The following is a 22,318-nucleotide window of genomic DNA, read 5'->3' as shown; positions in this document are numbered from 1 at the left end:
TGGCTGCTCTTTTCCCAGCCCCCCGGGGATCCCCAACCCCACCCCCAGGGTGGCCAGGACACCCCTTCCGCCCGATTTCGGGTAGGCCTCCGCCGATATCACTCCAGCCCCCTGTTTGCGGCAGTGGAAAGCGTTACCACTCGCCGAGATGATCCATTTTTGTGAACCGTGGTTACTTTCTCCCCAGACTGTGGGCGCCCCGAGGGCCAGGCTCAGTCCCTCTCGTGGTCCCCAGCGCCTGCGCCCCGGAGGTGCCCAAACTTGCCGAAGGCCGCAGCCCGAGGGGGGGGGGGGGGCTCGCTGCGGGGTGTCTCGGGGACTTTCCCTGTCCCGCGGGAAAGCGTGACCTCACCTTCCTGCCATGCTCCCTGCGGGACGCGGAAGGGGCGGGCGGAGGCCAGGGGTGGAGCCGTCTGCGCGCCGTCCGCGCTCCGCCAGTCGTGGGCCCCGTCGCCGGGCCACCAGCCCCCGCGCAGAGGACGGAGCGGGACCCCGGGTAGGTGGCGGGGGGGAACCAGGGGGTTAGCGTCGGCGGGGGAGGGCACCCCCGACGCCTGCGGCTCCTCCCCAGGGTTCGCGACCAGCTGCATCCCCACCCCCCCAACTCATGGCGCCCTCGCGCCCCTTCTTCGGTGTCCCCCTCAACGCTCGGCTCCTCTCCCGGGTGGCCCTGGTCCTCCCCGACCCCCTGCTTCCTCCTTACCTCCCCCCATTGCTCCTCAGCACCCCAGATCTCTTTCCAGCACCCCGAATTCCTTTCCAACACCTCGAAGTCCACCCCCCCTCCCGGATCCCTCCCCAGCACCCCAATTCCTTCCCAACGCCACCGATCTCTCCCCAACTCTTTCTGGACTTCTCCCAACACCCAGCAGTCCTCCAACCCGGATTTCTCCCCAACATCCGGTACCTCTCCCCAACCCCCCCCCCATTCCTCTCCAGCCCCCCACCCCATGTTTCTGATTTCCTCCGGGAGCTTGGAGCCCCCTTCCCCGGTCCCTGTTCTTCTAGCCCCGCAAGCCCCGCCTCTCCCGCTCGCCTCTTGGCCCCCAGCCCCTTGGGGGCCCTGAAACCACTTTTTCCAGGGGCTCCCGGAACCCGCTTCCCCGGCAGGAGCCTGCTTCCCTCAGCTCGGCCCCCGCACCCCCACCCCTTCCCGTGGGGGACAGGGTTGGTTGGTTGGCCCTCGCCCCCGAGTCCCCGCCAGTCGCCCCCCCCCCCCCCCCCCCAGTGGCTGCTGGCAACATTCTGATCTGGGTGGCCCCAGAGAGCCTCAAGCACGGGGCCTTTTCTTCCCTTTCCCTGTGGCTGAAGTAGGAGGTTGGGAAGGGGCCGTCGCGGGGACACCCACGCAAGCTGGAGGTTGGGGGGGGGGGTTGTGTGTGTGTGGGGGGGGTGTCGGGGGGTGGGGGTGGGCCCTAAACCTGCCTGCGCCCGGCTCCTCCTCTGAATAGGGACATGTGTTCATCCTTCAACACACATTTATGACCAACCTGCCGCGTGCCAGGAGACCCGGTTCAGGATGCTGGGCACATAGTAGGGGCAAAGCAGGGCCCTCCCGGAGTCCTCCGTCAGGACAAATAAGCAAAGCGAGATGATGCTCGCCGAGTGCAGAGAATGCATTTCCAGCAGCTTCTCCGCTGGCCTGGCTTGCGGATTCCTCAGATCCAGGCATGGCAAGGGGCCGGCACATAGTAGGTGCTGCGTGAGTAAGGGCAGGAACCCTGGAGCCAGGCTTCCTGGTTTAAATCCCTGCCCCTTTACTTTCCACTTGTGTGACCCAGGGCAAGCCGTTGTACCTCTCTGTGCCTCCCTTTCTTGTGTGTAAAGCGGCAGTCAAAATAGTCCTGACTTACAGGGTTGTCATGGGCTTAATTCAGTGTCTGGTCCATAGTAGATGCTCAGGAAACACTTGTTGAACAAATACCCCTTCAGTCTCCCGCACATTTTTCAGAGGCAATCTAGATACGTTTTGCCTTCCGTGCCTTGTCGTATTTCTTTTTTTTTTTTTTTTATAATTTTTTTAAACGTTTATTCATTTTTGAGAGAGAGAGAGAGACAGAGCGCAAGCGGGGGTGGGGCAGAGAGAGAGGGAGACACAGAATCCGAAGCAGGCTCTGAGCTGTCAGCACAGAGCCTGACACGGGCTCGAGCTCAAGAGCTGTGAGATCATGACCTGAGCCGAAGTCGGACGCTTAACTGACTGAGCCACCCAGGTGCCCCTATAAATTTTTAAAAAATATTTTATTTATTTTGAAGGGGGCGGGGCAAAGAGAGACAGAATTCCAAGCAGGCTCCAGAGCCCGATGCGGGGCTCCGACTCATGGAACGGTGAGATCATGACCTGAGCCGAAATCAAGATGCCACCCAGGCGCCCCTGTAACATTTCTTCATTAGCCAAAAGGAGTGAGTCGTGCCTCTACTAAGCGCCAGTCCTGGTGGAAAGCAGATTAGACTTTTTGTCTTGCTGGGGAGAGGAGTGAGTCAGCAGGAAACATTTATTGAGCGCTTACTGTGTGCCAGGTGCTGTTCTGTCCACTCGTTGATTGTTTCCGGCAGTATTTATTAAGTGCCTACTGTGTGCCAGTCACTAGGTACAGCTGTGTAACAAGACAAACGCACATCCCGGTCTTAGGGGTGCTCACTCTGGTAGGGTGTGGTGCCTGTGCAATAAAGTAGGTAAAATCTATCGTGTCAGGTAAGGAGAAAGACAAAGCAGGGGGTGTGGGGGAATGGGCTTCAGTTTTAGGCAGGGTGGCCAAGGGTGACCTTGATGAGGAAGTGACGTTTGAGCCGAGATCTGAAGGCAGCAAGGGAGCCAGCCATGTGGCTACCTGGGGAAGGGTGTCCTGGGCTGAGGGAACAGCTAGTGCAAAGGCCCTGAGGCAGGATCCAGTCTGGCATATTTAAGGAACAGTGTGTCTGGATCTGAGGGAGCAAGGGGGAGTGGAGGGGGGTGAGGTCAGGGAAGGGAAGGGGGAGGGTGGGAACAGGGAGGACTTGATCCAAGGAGTCGTGACTGAGATAACCTCTGATTTCTCCCTCCTAACCACAAAGCAGCTCCTCATTGTCTGTCTAGAATATTCAGGACAAAAGCCCAGGTACCCTCCTTGCCTCCTCCTGCTCCTCTCCCTTTCTCCAAATTATCCACAAAGCCAACCATTTCCCCCCACTTCCTTGAGACCCCCCCCCCTGGCCCAGCGCCCATCATTGCTGGGCTGGGCCAGTGGTCACCTCCCCCCAGGTCCCAGGCTCCTCTCCCTGCTCCCCACAGTCCGTTCTTCCGGAAGCGGCCACTGGAGGGCGCCTGTGAGCCCCCGAGTCAGGCCCTGCTCCCCTCTGCCCACAGCCCCCCCAGAGCTCCCATCTCCCTCAGGGTAAAAGCCCAAGTCCTCCCCGTGGAGTTCAAGGCCCTGCAGGACCCCGCCCCCTTTCCTTCCCTCCCCCTCACACACTCCGCGCCAGCCACACGGGCCGCCTCCCCATTCCTGCAACACGCTGGACTCTGACCTGCCCCCGGACCTTTGCACTTGCGGCTCCTTTTGCCTGAAACTGTCTTCCCCCAGATCGTCACCTGAGTTGTTCTCTTACCTCCTTCAGGTCTCCACCGACATGTCATTTCCCTCCAGAGGTCTCCCTTGCTCTTCAGGCTTCTGGAACCTTTCCCCCGTTCCTCACTGCCGCACCCTGGCGCGTTTTCTTCGCCGCCCGTTCCATGCTCTGCAGCAGGTCACGGTCAGGTTTATTATTGGTCTCCTCCAACTAGACTGTGAGCTCTGCCCGTCTGGGGCTGCAACAGCAGCCCTTTGCCAATACGAGGTGCTCGAGAAAGATTTGTCCAGTGTGTGAAGAGACCTCAGAGACTGCGGGAGAGTCGGGGAGGAGGGGATGGCCAGGAGCCAGATGTGGTTAAAAATGTTTTAAAAAGAGGAAGAGGAACGGGGCGCCTGGCGGTTCGGTCCGTTAAGCACCTGACTTCGGCTCAGGTCATGATCTCGCAGTCTGTGGGTTCGAGCCCCGCGTCAAGCTCGGTGCTTTTGGGACAGAGCCTGCTTCGGATCCTCTGTCCCCCCCCACCCTCTCTGCCCCCCCCCCCGGCTCTCTCCCCCCACCCCAAATAAATGGGAGGGTGCATGTCAGCGCATCTGGTTTTTTCCTTTTAAGTTATAAACACAGCTGCTCCCAGGAGTCCTTGGCGAGTGCAGAGAACAGTCGACCTGTGACTCACGGCCGTGGAAGGGGCAGATCAGACCGTGTTTCTAGCCGCGGTCTTGATCATTTCAAACAGATTTGACCTACGTGCGTAGGCCGATTTATTTTTATTTTTTTATTTTTTTATTTTTTATTTATTTTTGAGAAAGATACAAAGAGAGCAAGCAGGAGAAGGGCAGAGAGAGAAGGAGAAGCCCAAGCAGGTGCCACGCTGTCCGCGCAGAGCCCCAGGCGGGGCTTGAACTCACGAGCCCGTGAGGTCAGGACCTGAGCAGAAATCAAGTGGGTCCTGGGGGTCGGGGCTCCAACACACGGATTTTTCAGGGGGACACAGGTCAGCCGGTCACGGCCATTGAAGCCTGCGTGCTGCATGATGATTATGTGGGTGAGGGAGAGAGAGAGAGAGAGAGAGAGGCTTTTGGTCTTAAGGTTACAGACACTGAGGGGCGCCTGGGGGGCTCAGTCGGTTGAGCGTCTGACTTCGGCTCAGGTCGTGATCTCACGGTCAGTGAGTTCGAGCCCCGTGTCGGGCTCTGTGCCCACAGCTCAGAGCCCGGAGCCTGTTTCAGATTCTGTGTCTCCCTCTCTCTCTGCCCCTCCCCAGCTTGTGCCCTGTTTCTCTCTCCCAAAATAAACAAAGATTAAAATAAATACATAAATAAAAGGTTACAGATATTGGGGCCAATGAGCTGTTCTGCCCGGTCACGTTGGTTGAGTTTGCCCCTCTGAGGAGCGGGGGTGCAAAATCACATCCCGGTTTCTTGTCAAACGTCTTCTGTAAAGGACCAGAGAGTGAGTGTTTTCAGCTCTGCAGGCGGGCGACGTGGTCACCTCTGCAGCCACTCGACTCCGTGGCTGTCGTTGGAAGGCGGCCATGTGCTGTGTGTATATCAGTGGGCATGGCTGGGGGCCAAAATACTTTATTTGTTTCAGTAAATAAACTGCCCTCTGGCCTGCGCAGTTACGCACAATATCATGAGAGCGGTCCTTTTTTTTTTTTTTTTTTTTTTTTCCTTTTTTTAAACTAATCTCTATGCCCAACATCGGGCTTGAACTCACGACCCCTAGATCAAGAGTCGAACACTACCGACTGAGTCTGCCAGGCGCCTCCATCATCAAGCCAGTCTTGATTTTAAAAATCTGCAGGAGGGTAGGGAGTGAGCTGGGGGGGATACCCAGCAACAGTATTGCAGGCAGAGAGAGCAGCTGGTGCAAAGGTCCTGAGGCAGGACTGTGCCTGGTAAGTTTAACGAACAACAGAAAGATCCGTGGCCTTCAGGGGACCCACTAGATGGCTCAGCCGGTTGATTGCCAGACTTCGGCTCAGGCCATGATCTCACGGTTCGTGGGTTCGAGCCCCACGTCAGGCTCTGTGCTGACAGCTCGGAGCCCAGAGCCTGCTTCGGATTCTGTGTCTCCCTCTCCCCTCTGCCCCCCCCCACCCTTGCTCGCACTCTGTCTGTGTCCCTCTCTCTCTCAAAAATAAATAAACATTTAAAAAGTTTTAAAAATATTTGAATTGATTGCCCACTTGACAAAACTTAGCAGTTTCCTGAAACTCTGCCTTTGCGGCTTCTTCCCTTGAAGTAATAGCCAGTGTGGCCCCACGGAGTCCTTCTTCCTCGTGGCGGCACACCTAAGTCACAGCCACCACATTTACACAGGTCTAAGGTGGTTCCAACTTCTTTGGTCCCGCCTCCCTCAGTGTGAAAGTTCAAGTCCTCCGGACTCCCCGCCAGGTCTCTTCCCCCTCCTCCCTCTCTCCCCCTCACCCACTCAGCCGTGCGGGCCTTCTCCCTCCTCACTGCTCCTCCATCAAGCTGGGCTGGTCCTGCCCCAGGGCCTTTGCATACGTAGTTCCCTCCTCCTGGACCTCTCTTCCCTCAGATGTCCCTATGGGTCACTCTCTCCATTTTTTTTTTTTTTATGTTTATTCGTTTTTGAAAGACAGAGAGAGACAGAGCACAAGCAGGGGAGGGGCGGAGAGAGAGCGGGACACAGAATCCGAAGCAGGCTCCGGGCTCTGAGCTGTCAGCACAGAGCCCGACGCGGGGGCTCGAACCCACGAACCGCGAGATCCTGACCTGAGCCGAAATCGGATGCTCAACGGACTGAGCCCCCCGGGTGCCCCTCACTCTCTCCATTTTTACGTCCTGATGAAATCTCGGTCATCGTTGAAGCCTTCTTGATTCACGTTGTTTAAAACTTCACCCGCCCACCCCTGACTCATGGGGTTCGAGACCCTCCTTCCCGCCTGCCATTTCTCCACGGCGTTTGTCCCCAGCTGATAGATATGCTGTGAGAGTCCCTCACCTGTGGGTTGTCTGTCCTCCACACGAGGAAGTCGGCGGCCTTTGGGGGGTCTGTGCTGTCTCGGCCCCCCGCCCCCCAGTCAGCACTTCGGCATGTCAGGCCGCTTCTATTTCTGAAACAGCCAGACAGCCACCTGCCTCTACATCCTTCCCCCCAAGCACTGCCCCCTCCACCCCCCTGCCCCTTCTCACCCGCTTCTCTTCCGCCCTGCTCCCTGCGTCGGCTCAGTCCCGTCTGCCTTGCACCTCTGCCCCCAGTGCTGGCTCTCCCCGTGCCGTCTCCAACCTTTCTGGAGTCTTTGACCTTGGCCCTGGGGCCCCGGAATGGCCTGTATCTACTCAAAATGCACTTAAAAAAAAAAAAATTCCTGAATCGTTTATGCAGTGAGGTCCGTGATTTATCGGCAAAGGGGGCTGGGTTGGTTCACGAAGCAGCTCTTGGTCTGTGCCGGGATCGCTCAATGTCAGCACCTTGCAACATTGGGTCTGGATCGTTCTGTGTGTGTGTGTGTGTGGGGGGGGCATCCTGGGCACCACGCGGGCAAGGAGGGGTGAGCGGCATCCCTGACCCTACCTACTCGATACCTTTCTGTGTAGTCGCGACACCCACAGATGCCCTCAGACATCGCTGAGGGTCCGGGGGCAGGGCTCAGAACTGTTGTTAGTTGAGAAGGACGTCTGTACCCTTAGGGGTGTCATCGTGGGCACAAGCGTGAACCAGGCAGTAGGTCCCGGCCCAGGCTGAAAGGCATATCAAGTGTTCTCAGCCTCCTGGAATGATCTGAAGTGGCATTTTTTTTTTCTAAATCTGAATATGACCTGCTTTGAGCAGCCGGTGGCCTAAGTTCCGAGGTTTGGAACAGTGTCCCTAGCGTCTGTCGTGCGGACTTGGGAAAGGCCTTTTTCTGTGCCCGTGGTTTCATCCACAACATTGGGACCATAGGAGCTCTGGCCCCATTCACTCATTCATTTATCCCACAAGTATTTGTTAGGTCCCTGCTCCGGGCCACGAGAGTCTCAGCCCCCTCCTCTGGTGCCCCGGGGTCAGGAGACAGGTGACAAGTGCGAAAAGTCTAACGCACAAGGCACGTCCACCCGTGACGCACTGTGGGGGAGCAGGTGACGTGGGCGAGACAGCCCGGGAAGGGCGGGTGTGGACGTGTAGGGCTCCCGAGACGGTGCCATTGGGCCTGAGAGTTGAAGACGGGAACAGTGTCGCTCAGGTAAGGGTCTGAGGAAGAGCCGGCTTGGCGTTTTCTTCCTCTTTCTTTCTTTTTTTTTTTTTTTAATTTTTTTTTCAACGTTTTTTTTTTTTATTTATTTTTGGGACAGAGCGAGACAGAGCATGAACGGGGGAGGGGCAGAGAGAGAGGGAGACACAGAATCGGAAACAGGCTCCAGGCTCCGAGCCATCAGCCCAGAGCCCGACGCGGGGCTCGAACTCACGGACCGCGAGATCGTGACCTGGCTGAAGTCGGACGCTTAACCGACTGCGCCACCCAGGCGCCCCTCCTCTTTCTTTCTTTTTGAGAAATAGAAGACGAGTAGCCGCAGCCTGGTCATGCGCGGAGCTGGCTCTCAGCAATGGCTAGTGTCTCATCAGCACGGCCTGTATCAGCCGCTGCTGCGTAAATTACCCCGGAACCTCCTGGTTTGAAAACACCAAACACTGGGGCGCCTGGGTGGCTCAGTGGGTTGAGTGCCCGACTCTTGATTTCAGCTCAGGTCGTGGTCCCAGGGTCGTAGGGTCGAGCCCCGTCTTGGGCTCTGTGCTGAGTGTGGAGCCTGCTTGAGATTCTCCCTCCCTCTCTCTCTCTCTCTCTCTCCCCCTCTGCCCCACTGCCCTGCTTGCCCTCTCTCTCATAAATAAAAAGTGAAAAGGCAACCCACGGGGTAGGAGAACATATTTAAAAATAAATAAAAACAACAAACACTTATCATCTCACACAGAGAGAGACCGGGTGTCAGGAATCTGGAGGAAGGTGAGGTGGGGGCCTCCGGCTGGAGTCTCTCATGAGGTCACGGTCAAGGTATCGGCCGGGGCCGCCTCATCTGAAGGCTCGACCGGGGCTGGAGTTGCTGAGAGCCCAAGCCGCCCCCCTCACGTGGCTCATGGCGGGCGCCCTCGCTTCCTTACCCCCGACGGGGTGCCAGAGAGTGACCAAGCTGGTGTTTTCTGTCACTGGTGACAGCCCGTCACTTTTGCCGAGGTCTGTCAGTCACAAAGGCGGATTCTGGGTTACGGCTGGAAGCCCCGCCCTGGGCTGTGGATGCCAGGACGGGGGTCCCTGGGGGCCACCTGGGAGCCTGATTACCTCCCTAGCGAACACGTATGGGATGCCTGCTGACTTCCAGGCATCGGGGCTCGGAACTTTCCATAAGGCTGTGGCAGCACAATGCCCTGAAACGATCCCAGCACTGGGCTTATTATTATTCCCAACGCACGCAGCCTCTGGAGCCACGTTTCATGGCTTCAGGTCCCAGCTCCGTGACCCACCGGCTGTGTGACTTTGGGCAAGGGACCTCATGTCTCTGGACACATTTTGCCATTTGCAGGTGGGGGAAATCGTAGCGTCGCCCTCTCGGGGGACACCAGGCAAGTGTCGGCGGCTCTCGTGTCGCAGAGGAGGAAATGGAGGCGGGGGAGGGGACGCGTCTTTCTCAAGGTCACCCTGGCAGGCGGTGCTGGCGCTGAAGGCAGGCAGGTGGGGGCGTCTGGACCCCTCCCGGAGCTGCCCCCTTTCTGACGGTGTCTGTCTCGCCCCACAGGTCGGCCCCAGGGTCCCCCCGTGGGATTGGGGTGAGCACGTCGGGGGACGCCCAGCATGCAGGAAGGCAGGGGCTGCGGAACATGCCTCCAGCCTCCAGTGTTGCTGCCCGCGGCTGCACCCACCTGCGCCCATGGCCTGCACGGGCCCGTCGCTCTCTGGCGCCTTCGACATTCTAGGTGCCGCAGGCCAGGACAAGCTCTTGTACCTTAAGCACAAGCTGAAGACGGTCCACCAGGGCTGCCGAGGGGCGGACCTCCTGTACGCCATGGTGCTTCTGAAGCTGGGCCAGGAGACGGAGGCCAGGATCTCCCTGGAAGCGCTGAGGGCGGACGCAGTGGCCCGGCTCGTGGCCCGCCGCTGGGCCGGCGTGGACAGCGCCGAGGCCCCGGAGGAGCCCCCAGACTTGTCCTGGGCCATTGCCCGGGTGTACCACCTGCTCGCCGAGGAGAAGCTGTGCCCGGCCCCTATGCGGGACCTGGCCTACCAGACAGCCCTCCAGACGTTCAACTCCAGGGACGACCACCGGCTGGCCGAGCTCCAGGGAGAGGCCCGGGACCGGTGCGGCTGGGGCGTCATCCGGGCCCCCGGGAGCTTCCAGCCCCTTCGCTCCGATCGGGGCTGCCTCCCGCCATGCTCGGTGTCCCCCTCGGGCACCCGCAGCCTGCCCAAGCCCATCGAGGGCCTTTCGGGCTGGAGCAGAGGCTGTTCTCTGAGATCCACCAGCAGCCCCGCCTCCCTCGCCAGCAACCTGGAAATCAGCCAGTCACCCACCATGCCTCTTCTCAGCCAGCACCGCGGCTGTCGTGCGCCCAGCAAGCTGTGTGAGGAGCCCCGGGCAGGCCCCGGGCCCGAACCTGCCCCCACAGGCTGCCAGGAGCCTGAGGAAGTGAGCTGGCCACCATCCGAGGAGGCTGTCAACCCTTCACCTGGGGACACAGCCGGCCCTCCATCGGGGGTGACTGCCGGGCCCCTGCTGGGGGAGAGCGCTGGCCCCTCATCGGAGGGCCCCTCTTTGGAGGGCCCCTCATCCGGAGAGACTGCCGGCCCCCAGATGCCACCAGACACCCCGGGCCCTAGACTTCCTGAGGTGGTCCCAGATGCAAGCCCCACTGGCCAGCCCGACGCCCCCAAAGCTCTGGAAAGCGGCACCCGCTACCCGGTGGAGTGCAGCCACGCGCTGGCAGCCCCCGCATCTCTCCCCTTGCCCCCCAAAACCACTTGCCCTGACAAGGACCAGACCCCCCTCTCACTCCCTGTAGAAGATACCGCTTCCCAGAGGACCCCCCCATGCCCCCCCACCCCCTCGGCCCCGAGGACCTCCGCGCCCTGCCCTTCTCCATCCATCCCTCCTTCCGCTTGCCCCGCCGCCTGGAATCCGTGCCCCCCGCCCCCCGAGCTGGAGCCAGAGCAGAAATTCTACAACTTTGTGATCCTGCACGCGGGGGCAGACGAGGACATTGCCCTGCGGGTCCGAGAGAGGCTGGAGAGCCTGGGCGTCCCCGATGGCGCCACCTTCTGCGAGGATTTCCAGGTGCCCGGGCGCGGCCACCTGCGCTGCCTGCAGGACGCCATCGACCACTCAGCCTTCACCCTCCTGCTGCTGACCCCCAACTTCGACTGCCACCTGGGCCTGCACCAGGCGGGCCAGTCCCTGATGAACAGCCTCACGCGGCACGAGTGCCGGGACTGCGTGATCCCCTTCCTGCCCCTGGAGAGCTCGCGGGAGCAGCTCAGCCCGCACACCTGCAGCCTGCTCACCAGCCTGGTGTGGCTGGACGAGCGCTCCCATATCTTCGCCAAGAAGGTGGCCAACACCTTCAAGCCGCAGAGGCTGCGAGCCCGCAGGGCCCACTGGAGGAAGGAGCAGGACGTCCGCGCCCTGCAGGAGCAGCACCAGCAGCTGGAGGGCGAGCGGCAGCGCGTCTCGGCGCTGAACGCCGCCTACTCGGCCTATTTCCAGAGCCACTCGGCCTGGCAGGCGCAGATGGAGGCGCTCCGGGTGGCCTTCGGGAGCCACATGCCCTTTGGGACTCCGGGGCCCCTGGGAGCGCCCCCGCCCTTTCCCTCCTGGCCGGGCCACCAGCCGCCGGCGCCCGCGCCCCCGTGGCTGGCCGGCGCCCCGGCACCCGCGCCCGCCTTCCCGCAGCCCCCGGCGCCCCCTCAGAGCCCGGGGCTGCAGCCCCTCATCATCCACCACGCGCAGATGGTGCAGCTGGGCCTCAACAACCACATGTGGAACCAGAGAGGGACCCAGGCGCCCGAGGACAAGACGCAAGGCGCGGAGTGACCGGTGACCCCGGCCTTGGGGACGCCCGCACCGTGCCCGGGGCGGGAGGAGGAGCGCGACGTCGTCTGCAACCTTCAGGACATCGCGGGGGAGACCTTCGTGTCTCAGGAAATCGTGCAAAATGGGCCCCGGCGACTTTCTGGCGCGCAAGGAGTGGGGGGGGGTGCGGCGCGGAGTTGGTGGTGGCATTTGCGGATTCTCACCCGGGTGCTGGCGGTGGCGGGGAGTGGGCTGGGGGATGTGGGAAGTGTGTTTCGACTTTAATAAATATTTATTGAACGCTTCTCCAGTGCCGTGCCACTCCCGGAGACGTCTAGTGTTCCCCCAAAAAGGGGATTGGAAGGGAGACGCCGGGACCGGAAGTTGCGCTGCTTCTCTCATTTCATTGGGCAGAGCGTAGTCACGTGGTCCCTTTGGCTGCAAGGGAGGTTGGGAAATGTAGTCTTCTGCTGGGCAGTGTGCTTTGCTGAAAGTTTTGGTTCCCGTATCACAGAATGTGGAGAGAAAAGACACAGGACATTTATTACTTGATTGCTGTAACCTCCCCCCCCTTTTTTTTTTTTTGCCTGGGAGGGGTCCTGCCTTGATGCCCCCCCACTACCCCATTCTGGGCTCAGATCCCACCATGCGATCTTAGGGGAGAGCCTTGGGCTTGCGGAGCCTCACGCTCTCATCGGAGAAATGGGCTTATGATGCCAGTGTTTCAAGGTTGTCCGCAGATCCTTTGCGACACACTGACGCTCCAGGGGCAGTGTAAGTGCTCATTAATGGCAGGCCCGGAGAGGAGGGGGCTAATCTTTTTCGGAGTCACAGACCTTTGGGAAGGAATAGAATTAACATTCGTGGGGCACTCACATTTATGGATTCCGGAGGCTTTACAGATCTCAACGTATTTTGTTTTATTTTTTATTGGTATTTATTTGTTTATTTATTTTAATTTTATTTTTTTTTATGTTTATTTATTTTTGAGACAGAGACAGAGCATGAACAGGGGAGGGGCAGAGAGAGAGGGAGACACGGAATCTGAAACAGGCTCCAGACTCTGAGCTGTCAGCACAGAGCCCGACGTGGGGCTCGAACCCACGAACCGTGAGATCATGACCTGAGCCGAAGTTGGACGCCTAACCGACTGAGCCTCCCAGGCGCCCCTATTGGTATTTATTTAAAGTACTCTCTGTGCCCGACTGGGGCTGGAACTCTGGACCCCAACATCAAGAGTCACAGGCTGCACTGACTGAGCCTGCCAGGCGGCCTTGAACCTATTTTGAATCCCCAAAATTGAACGCTCTCTGGGTACAGGCTTACATCATTGGACTCATTTTACAGAGAAGAAAAACAGGCTCCAAGAGGTGAATTCTGGTCCCCAAGGTCACGCAGGTCAGGAGCGGGGAGATTGTAATTTCCAAGGGAAGGAAAGGCAAATTTGAGCTGGTTAAGCCAGGAAGCTGCTGGCCCCTCCCACCCAACTGCTTCCTGCAAACATGAACTTTGCAAGCCTTTTCCCCCTTTCTTGGGGCCCAGGAGGGCGGGCCTGGCTGACTCACCCAGGCCATCACATATCAGTTATTATTTTAGTGGCTGACTCAGATTTTGCCAGGGCCTTCGTAGCACTGACGTCAAACCCGGGGAGGAGCCCCTGAAATCAGCTTCCAGGGCGCTGCAAGGTGGCGTGGGTTCGTGGACAGACTGTTTCGAACCATCGACGCGGGAGCTAGCTGCAAATAATGGGACAGCTGCAGTGAACAGGCCATTTGGTTCATTCAAGTGACATTTATGGGGTGCCTACTGTGTGCCTGCATTGGAGTGCAGTAGGGGCACCCAATACATCCGTGCAGTCGGAATCGGAGGGGAGGGAGCAGTGAATGAATCATCAAATGAAGCAGAGATAATTTCAGAAAGTGAAGAGACATCAGAAGAAATGAACAGTGACATGGGAGTGTCCCCGGGGGGGAAACTTTCGACCGAGTGGCCAGTGGGGGCGTAAGGAGCCCGTGTTAGAGCCAAGGCCTGTAGAAAGAGGAGCTGGCCGGGATGAGAAGAGTTTGAGGACCAGGTGATTTTTCTGGAAGGAGGAAAGAGCTCGTGCAAACGCCCTGGGGTAGAGCCCTGCCTGGCATGTTGGAGGAACAGCGAGAAGGCCTTGTGGCTGGAGCAGAGTGAGCGAGGGGGAGAGAGGGTGGAGAGGAGGAGGGGAGGGGATGCACGGCTTTGTGGGCCTGGGGGAGGACTTGGGCTTTTCCCTCGGGAAGGCGGAAGTCCTGGAGGCCCTTAGCAAGCAGAGGATGGGGGTGGGGTGGGGTGGGAATCTGACTCCAGCGCTCACAGGCGCCCTCTGGTGGCTTCTCTGGGGAGGACAGACTGGGAGGTGGGTGCACGTGGGAGCGAGCCTGCGACCAGAGCGGTGGCAACAGACCCTGGCGAGGCCGGCCACCATGGGGGCTGGACGCACGTTGGGGGCAGAGGAGGGACAAGCGGGCACGTTCAGAGCACGAACCCCTACTAATCCCTGAGAAATTGTGAGACTCGGAACAAATCACAGCCCTTTTCTGGGCCTCATTTTCCCCATCCGTCCGTGGTCCCGGTGACTTCGGGTCTGGATCTCCAACACTTCCCACGTCCCTGTGTCACGGCAGCATATTTAAAGGACAATCACTTTGAAACCCCTGGGCTGAGGGTTTTACATGCCCCATGAACTTGTTTCGCCCTCCCAATAGCCCAGGGGCTGGAGACCATCCCTGCCCCAATTTACAGATGAGGAAACTGACGCCCAGAGAGGCGAAGTCATTTACCCAAGGTCACACAGCACGCAAAGTAGCTTTTGGGGGCAGAAGAAGGAGCCAGGTGTCCCTCTGCTGGATTCTAGCCCCTCCGGAGGTTGTGCACACTGTGCATTCATGGCCTCCATTTTTTTTTTTTTTTTTTTTAATCTGTGAAATAGTCTTGTTTCACTTTTTAATTCCTGGTTTCTCCGCCACACCCTGCATACCCTGAGAGCACCGGGGTGGATCTGTCTGGGTCCCTGTAGCGTTTTCAGAACCCAACCCAGGAAGTGGAGCAGAGTCATTGCTCGGTGAGTCCTTTGACCAACAACGCGGGCAACCGTGTCTGTGCGGGGCGCGGCTCCCCACCCGCAAGGGGTTCACCGGGCACTGAGTGGGCAGGATGTGGATTCATCCATCTGCTTATCCAACCCACATTTACTGAGCTCCTCCTGGGCGCAGGCCCTCTGGGCACAGTGGTGACTCAGTGGTCACCATGCCCCCAAGGTGACGCAGGATGACCCAGTTCTGCTCTCCCAGGCTCGTGGTCCGCTGCCACAGACGGAGACGTTACGGGGCGATGGGGCCTGCGATGGAGAGGTGTGGGGGGTTCCGGAGGCCCAAAGGGGACCGTTGAGCAACCTGGGGGGATTGAGAGAAGCTTCTGGAAGGAGGAAGTAAGCTGAGACCTGAGGCGTGAGTTGGAAGAGCCATGGGTTGGGGAGAGAGTTCGTAGAGGTGGGCACCGCATGGACAAAGGTACTGGGGCGAGAAAAGCCCGCGGCTACAGGCGCGGCCATGGCCAAGGTTCCCCAGAGCGGGGCGGGGGCGCTCAGCCACACGTCCTGCCGCCCTGGTGCCCCCTGCTGGCCGCCACCGTCCCAAGGCCAGTGTGCCCCCAGCGGCCCCAGGTCTGGGGTGTTTCCTGGGAAACCCCTGTCCCCACTAGAACAAACAGCCTCAAGGAAAAATAGAGGGGGATTTTTTGAAAATTTCCCCTTCTCTAAAAACTGTGAGATATGAGGGCGCCTGGGTGGCTCCGTCGGTTAAGCGTCCGACTTTGGCTCAGGTCATGATCTCACGGTGTGTGAGTTCAAGCCCCACATCGGACTCTGTGCTGACAGCTCAGAGCCTGGAGCCTGCTTCGGATTCTGTGTCTCCCTCTCTCTGTCCCTCCTCTGCTCGTGCTCGGTCTCTCAGGAAAAAAAAAAAAAAAAGAAGAAGAAGAAACGTTAAAAAATGTTTTTAAATAAAAACTGTGAAACATGAATCAATAACAGATGATTTATTTTCGGAGGTTCTTAGCGGTGTCCCTGCTTGGAACGGTGTCTTTCCGAGATGGTTAGATCTTGTACAAATTTCTCCCGCTCCCTGGGCCCAGAGAGGGCAATGCATTGCCCAGTGTCACACAGCGCATGCGTGGCTGCCACTGGGCCTGGGCAGAACTTGAGGGGCTTTGAGTTTGAATCTTGCACATCCCCTGCGTCTCCAGCGCATTTTGGCTGTCCCACCAGAGGGCGCCTGTGAGCACCTCCTGTGACGCAGCCCTTCAGGGCTCCCACCTCTTTGGGGGGGGGGGTGGGGAGCCGAAGTCCTCCCCGCGGGCCCCCAAGGCTCTGCACGACCTGCTGTCCCCTCCTCCGTCTTTCCCCCTAGCCTAGTCTGTGCGAGCCACATGGGCCTCGACCCGCCAGGTGTGGTCCTGCCCCAGGACCTTCACGTGGGCTGTTCCCGCTGCTTGAAATGCCCTTCCTTCAAATGTCTACATAGCTCCTCGCTCACCTCCTCCAGATATTTGCTCAAATGCCATCCTCCCAGGGCAAGCTTCTCTGAGCCTCCCATTTAAAATAATTTACAACCACATCCACCAGATCCCCCCATCCTCCCCCACACTGCTCTATTGTTCCCTAATGCTCAGCGTTTTTAGACTAATAATAGTAATAATGTCACTTATTCATTGAACACCTGGTTTATCATCCGCCTTCCCCATGAGGATGGGAATTTTATCTGGCGAGTTCCCTGCTGGACCCCAGTACCTGGCACACAGCAGAGGCTCAATACATGAATTTGAACGAATGTGCCAACCTTTCTATCTTGCAACCAATCTCGTTGTTCCGTGTTCCCCACGGGGCTCACGGCTCTGTGGGGAAGACAGACGCGCCACTAGGTGGTTGCAGCCGGGGTGGTCCTGGGTGTGACGGGGGACGCAGAGGCCACTGTGGGGGCCTTGGGGTTGGGGGCGGTCATGGGAGGCTTCCTGGAGGAGGCATTCCAAGAAGGAAAGGCTACTGCAGGCGGAGGGTACAGTCCATGCAAAGACTCCGAAGGATGGGGAGGAGCCAGTGTGGTCGACCTGAGTACAGAACCTGTGTCCTGTATGTGGCGCCCCCTTCCCCCCAGAACAGGATCCTGCGTTTATGGGGGGGGGGGGGGGTGAAATCCAGAAAGCGCTGCAGTGAGCGTTCTGCGCCACCAGGGGTCGCCATGGGACAGTGATTCCGGGTTCTCCCCTGCCTGGAACCGAAGAGCATTCCTCCTGAAGAGAGGCCCCAGAGACCCCAGAGAGTGCCAAGTTCAGGCCATGCCGCCACGCCCCTTTCCTCGCTTATCGCCTCCGTAAATAACAATAGCAGCTGTATAAACATCCTCAGTAACTGGGCCTTTGGAAATTGTTCAGTCTAAGGCTGTTGGGGACCAGAGCCCAGAGAGGGCAGACACCTGCTTTAAGTCACCCAGCAACAAGGCCGGCCCACCCTAGCCTGACCCGCACAGTGCCCCCTCCCACCCCCACTGCCTCTGGGCGCGGACCTTTTATTTTTAACTTGGTCAGTGGATCTGGCCTTTTTATAGCCCTGGGAGGTGCCCAGGGTTTCCAATTTCCAAGGGAAGTTAAAAAAAAAATTGTACTCTTCCCAAGAAAAGGAGCTTCCTGACCTCTGGGGGTGGGGGTTGGGGGGCTGGCCCCATCTCCTGTCTTCCCTGACGCTCCCCCGGGGTGCCCTCAGACCTCTTATCGGGCTCTCTGCCTGTCCCCGCCCTGCGAACCCCACGCCCCTCCTCTGCGGGGACCTGGGCACTGGAGGTTGGCAGGCCGGCCTGGCACCACATGCCCGCCCCATCCCCTGCGGGTCGCTGTGTCGGAGCCCCTCTGTCACGTGGGATCTGACGGGCTCTGGCATCAGCCCGCCCATCCCCCTTGCTCACCTGTCTCCTGTCCCGCAGGTTCTTTGCTGGCCATCTGCCCTCTTCTTGAAGGTCTTTTCTATTTGTCGAGTCATTTAGTCTTTTTCTTTAAACAGGCTTTAAGATTACCCCCCAGCTCCCTTTTTTATTTCTGGAATCGGATCGCGGTGATGGTTGCACAACCTTGTGACTACAGTGAAAGCCACTGAACTGTGTGTCCGCTTTGGAATGGTGAATTTCATCTCGGTTACAAATTGTAACAAACTCGTCTTTTATTTTAAAACTCGGGGTCATTTTCGGTACGAACATCTGTAAACTCACATGTCGTGGCGGGGGAGGGGAGGCTCGCTATGCTTTGTCCCCGAAGACACGTTCAAGAAAAGATTTGAAAGCTTTCCCAATCCATCTGTGCCTCAGATGTATACACGAGCGTGCACACAGCAGGCGCCCTGTAACCACACAGCTCTTTGTGCACTTATGATGCGCCGGGATGTTGTCACAGACAAACCCGTTTACTCCTTCCTGCGATGCTAGCAGGCAGCGGCTCCTGCCAATCCCATCTTACAGATGAGGAAACTGAGACCCGGGGAGGGGCCGGTGATGTTGCCAAGGTCACGGGGCCGCGGTCGGAAACCAGAACCACCCCCACCACACACGTTTCATTCAATTTTGTTTAACTTGTTTCTTAATATGTTTTTATTTAAAAGAATTTTTTTTTTTACAGTTATTGATTTTTGAGAGACAGAGTGAGAGCACAAGTGGGGGAGGGGCAGAGAGAGAAGGAGACACAGAATCCGAAGCAGGATCCAGGCTCCGAGCTGTCAGAGCCGGACGCGGGGCCCCAACTCACCAACCGCGAGATCGTGACCGGAGTCGGAGTCGGTCACCCAACCGACTGAGCCACCCAGGCGCCCCGAAGTATTTTTTTTTTTTAAGTTTCTTAATTAAGTTTTTATTTTAATCCCAGCACAGTTAGTACAGTGTTCTGTTAGTTTCAGGGACACAGTACAGTGACTGAACAGTTCTATGCTCGGTGCTCAGCAGAAGCATCAATTTTATTTAACTTTTAAAAGAACCAGGGGCACCTGGGTGGCTCAGTGGGTTAAGCACCTGACTTGGGCTCAGGCCTCCATCTCAGGCTTCGGGGGGTTCGAGGCCCGTTGCAGGGCTTTGCTCTGACAGCACGGAGCCTGCTTGGGATGCTCGCTCTCCCTCTCTCTGCCCCTCCCCCCCCCCCCCTCCCCTCTCCCAACGAAAAATAAAAAAAAAAAAAAAAAAAAACTGGCCCTTTTATTTATTTTTTTTTTTAAGGGCCAGCTTTGGGGTTCACTGGTTTTTCTCTGTTGTGCATCAAAAACTTTTTTAGAAGTTTTCTTAAGGTCAGTAATCTCGACACCCAACGTGGGGCTCGACCTCGCGGCCTCGGGACCCAGACTCGCAGGCCCCTCGCTCCGGGAGCCCTCATTTGTGCATTTCTGCCTCACTGATTTCCACGTGCTCTGGGTTGACTTTCCAGTTTCCTACGGTGGGGCCTTGGGCCAGGGGCTGGCGTGCCCCTCCTGCGAAGGGCACAGTAGGTCCCTCGACCTTGGGGGCCTGACGCCTCTGTGGCAAGCGCTCCGTCGCACCACCCGCAGTATGAAAGCGCCAGGGGCACCGTGCGCCCTCTATGCCAGCACCCCCCTCCCCCAGCCTGTTCTGCAGCTACAGCCAGGGGCCTGCAGGCTGCCGTCGGGCGGCATCTCCCCTTGGCTTGAAACCCCAGTGGCTGCCCAGCGCCCTGGCTGCGGGCCGCCAACCACCTGCCTGTGCTCCCCCCGGTCCCCCCAGCAGCTTCCTCCCTCACCCCATCGGGCCACATGGGCCTCCCTGTGAATTCCTTTATTCGTGCAACAAACTACCGGTGTCAGCCCCTCTTCTAGGCACTGGGGACACAACAGGGGACGAGCTGGTGTGGTAGACGTTCTAGGGAAGGGGACACAGGAACAAATAAGGAAGCAAACAGGGGTCATCTCAGGGGTTAGGTTATACGTGTGGGCTGGGAAGGAAACGCACAGCAGGAGGTGGACGGCTGAGAGGCTTTCAACAATCTGGGAGGGCTGCGTGGAGGAGGGGACATCCATCCCATCAAACTTACTGCTTGAGGAGCTTTTGATCGAGGGCATTAAGGCCCAGGGCAGGGGGAGGCTGCACTGGAGCTCAAATGTGCCACTCAACACCGATGTTCAGAGTCTCTTCCACAGCCCACGGAGGGCAAAGGTGCCGGGGTCCCTCCCCAGGAGTGCCAGTGTTGCCCACATTTGGGCTGGGTCTTGCCTAACACATGGGGCGACACCAAACCTAACTCGGGACTCCACACCCCCTTCTCCAGGGACACGCAGTTAGCACCCTGCTGTGCCAGCAGTCCCAGGGAGGGTCACCTCCCCTTTCCAGGCTGTGATGTGATTCCGACCCGTGCTATCTTTAACCTGAGGCTGGGACGCTCTGCTCCCCTCCCTGTAAACACTGCTCGGATGACACCCCTGGAATCCTGCGGGGGGGGGGGGGGCGACGAGTGTGGCCCAAGTGTCTGGGGAGGAGCTGTAGTCCCAGAGGCAAGAGACACCCCCGCGTGAACTCACCTGCTCCCTTGACACGTGGGCGCCGAGGCCACGGCAGTGACCCCACACAGCCACGGGGCTCCGGAAGGTCTGATAGGCGAGTACCGAGCACCGAGCACCCAGCAATGAGCAGAACTGAGGTGCCAAATTCGGCTTCGTGGAGGCAGGCAGCGGCTCCCACTGGTGGGGGCGCCGCGTGCTTTCTCGACCTTGGGCTTCAGCCTCAATCCTGAGCTCCCGGACACGGGGCCTGGACAGTTGCCCCCACCCCCTGCCAGTGACTTAACACTTCCCGCCGGCTGAGCGGCTTCAGGCAGCCTGCTCTCTCTCCCACTTTACACAACCCACCTTCACTCGGCCTACTGGGGACGTGGGCTCCCCCTATAACCCTCACAAGCTGACAGGGGAAGCAGCGATGAGCTCACCTCACCCCTAGGCCCCCCCGAGACCGGCCGGAGCCAGGGAAGCTGGGACCCCGGCCTGCACTCCCCCGCCTGCCACCTGGGGACCCCCTCCCCCCAGCCCCCGGAACCGGAACCACATCGTCTGCAACCTTTTGGAGCAGTGGGATCACCTCTCACCTGACACCCGAGCCGGGCCGTTTTTAAGATGGCCTCCGTGGCCTGGGGGCCAAAGTCGCACTTCTCAGGTCTGAGCTCGGAAAGGAAGTGTTTAGCCCCGATCAGCTTTCCTCTCGGGCGAGTCTTCTCACACCCCAGTGGCCGGTTTCCCCCACTTGCAAAACGGCAAGAAGAACACCTACTTCAGGAGGCCTGGGTGGCTCAGTCGGTTAAGCTTCCGGCTTCCGGCTTCCGGCTTCCGCTCAGGTCATGATCTCGCGGTCCATGGGTTCGAGTCCCGTGTCAGGCTCTGTGCTGTCAGCGCAGAGCCTGGAGCTGCTTAGGATTCTGTGTCTCCCTCTCTCTGCCCCTCCCCTGCTTCTTCTCTCTTTCTCTCAAAAATAAATGTAAAAAAGACACACACAAAAAAACACACCTAGTTTACAGGGCTGCTGTGAGCAGCGATTCAGGTGGCCCATGGAAGCACGTGGAATGGTGCCTGGCATCCAGCAAGGGCCCAATAAATGCTTGGGCCGGTGTTGTGTCCCGAGACTACTCTGGAGCACCTGCTGATTCAACACCCACTCCTCCCAGGCCACCGTGTGTTCCCATTACAGCCGAGCGGGTGCTGTTAGTGGTCGGACCCCCGTGAAACCAGGAGCCGGAGAAGCAGCCTGGCCTTCCCCACTGTCGTGCGAGGGGACGACACGGAATAATCAGCCTCGATCCGGCCGGTGCAATCCTGACCCGAGGGGGCCTGCACCGTGCCTGGCGCACAGGGGGCAGCGGGACCTACTCAGCGCGCCAGACCAGGGAGCAGTGCTCTCACTGTGCTACCGTACGGAGAACTGCAACTACACGAGGGAACCGGCAGGAGAAAGAAGAGGGACCAGATTTTCCTCCCCAACCGGACCGGAACCGCAGAGCTACCGAGTTCGGCCTCTTGGGCGCTCCCCCCGCTGCCCCAGCCCTCCCTCGCCTTCCGGGAGGGCCAAGCCACCTCTTTGGAGCCTTCCCTACCGCAAAGCTGGGGTTTGGGAGAAGTCAGCGGTTTCCCTCCTTTTCCACGGGCAGAAACACGCCACTTCCCAGGGAAATCCCACACAAGGTCCCAGGACACAGAAACTGCCCCCGTGAGATGGTGGCCCGGGGGCTGGGCTCTGCGAGCCCCCACACCTCGACCTTTGCGCTGGGCGGCACCCTCTCCCCGCCCACCCCGGGAGGGAGCCGTCCATCCCCCCACCACCCCGTCCCCCCAAGGCTGCCTTTTAAATGACTCGGGCACCAGCGCGGAGACGCACGATTTAAACTGCCTCATTGCTTTATTCCGTGCTTTGAAGGGACAGGGACACTTTCCCGCCTCGACGGAAGGTAAAACCCGGCCTTGCCAATAAATAACGTCCTAACTAACACTGCAAATGCAAACGGGGCCCGGGGGCCCGCTGTGGCTTCTCGTGGCTTCTCGAGGCCTCCGTGCAGCTGCGAGACGAGGCTGCGGGGGGGGGGAGACACCCTCTCCAGGCGGGGCCCCGCCTCCTGAGCCCGGGAGGCCGCTTCGTCCTCTGCCACCTGCCACCGCTCACCGCCACCGGCCCGCCGCTGCCGGGGGGGGGGGGGGGGGGGGGGGGGGGGGGGGG

General features: G+C 59.0%; 1 protein-coding gene across 1 annotated transcript; it reads left to right on the top strand.

Annotated features, from left to right (window-relative positions):
* Positions 1-269: 269 nt before the first annotated feature.
* Positions 270-11,863, top strand: TICAM1 (TIR domain containing adaptor molecule 1). The gene is made up of 2 exons (XM_049639661.1): positions 270-496; positions 9,291-11,863. The coding sequence occupies exons 1-2, from the start codon at positions 362-364 to the stop codon at positions 11,577-11,579; spliced, it is 2,424 nt and encodes an 807-aa protein (XP_049495618.1). The 5' UTR covers positions 270-361; the 3' UTR covers positions 11,580-11,863.
* Positions 11,864-22,318: the final 10,455 nt, after the last annotated feature.

This window comes from Panthera uncia, chromosome A2 (assembly GCF_023721935.1).
Source record: "Panthera uncia isolate 11264 chromosome A2, Puncia_PCG_1.0, whole genome shotgun sequence".
Taxonomy (NCBI): domain Eukaryota; kingdom Metazoa; phylum Chordata; class Mammalia; order Carnivora; family Felidae; genus Panthera; species Panthera uncia.
This window is presented reverse-complemented; position numbering and strand designations above follow the sequence as displayed.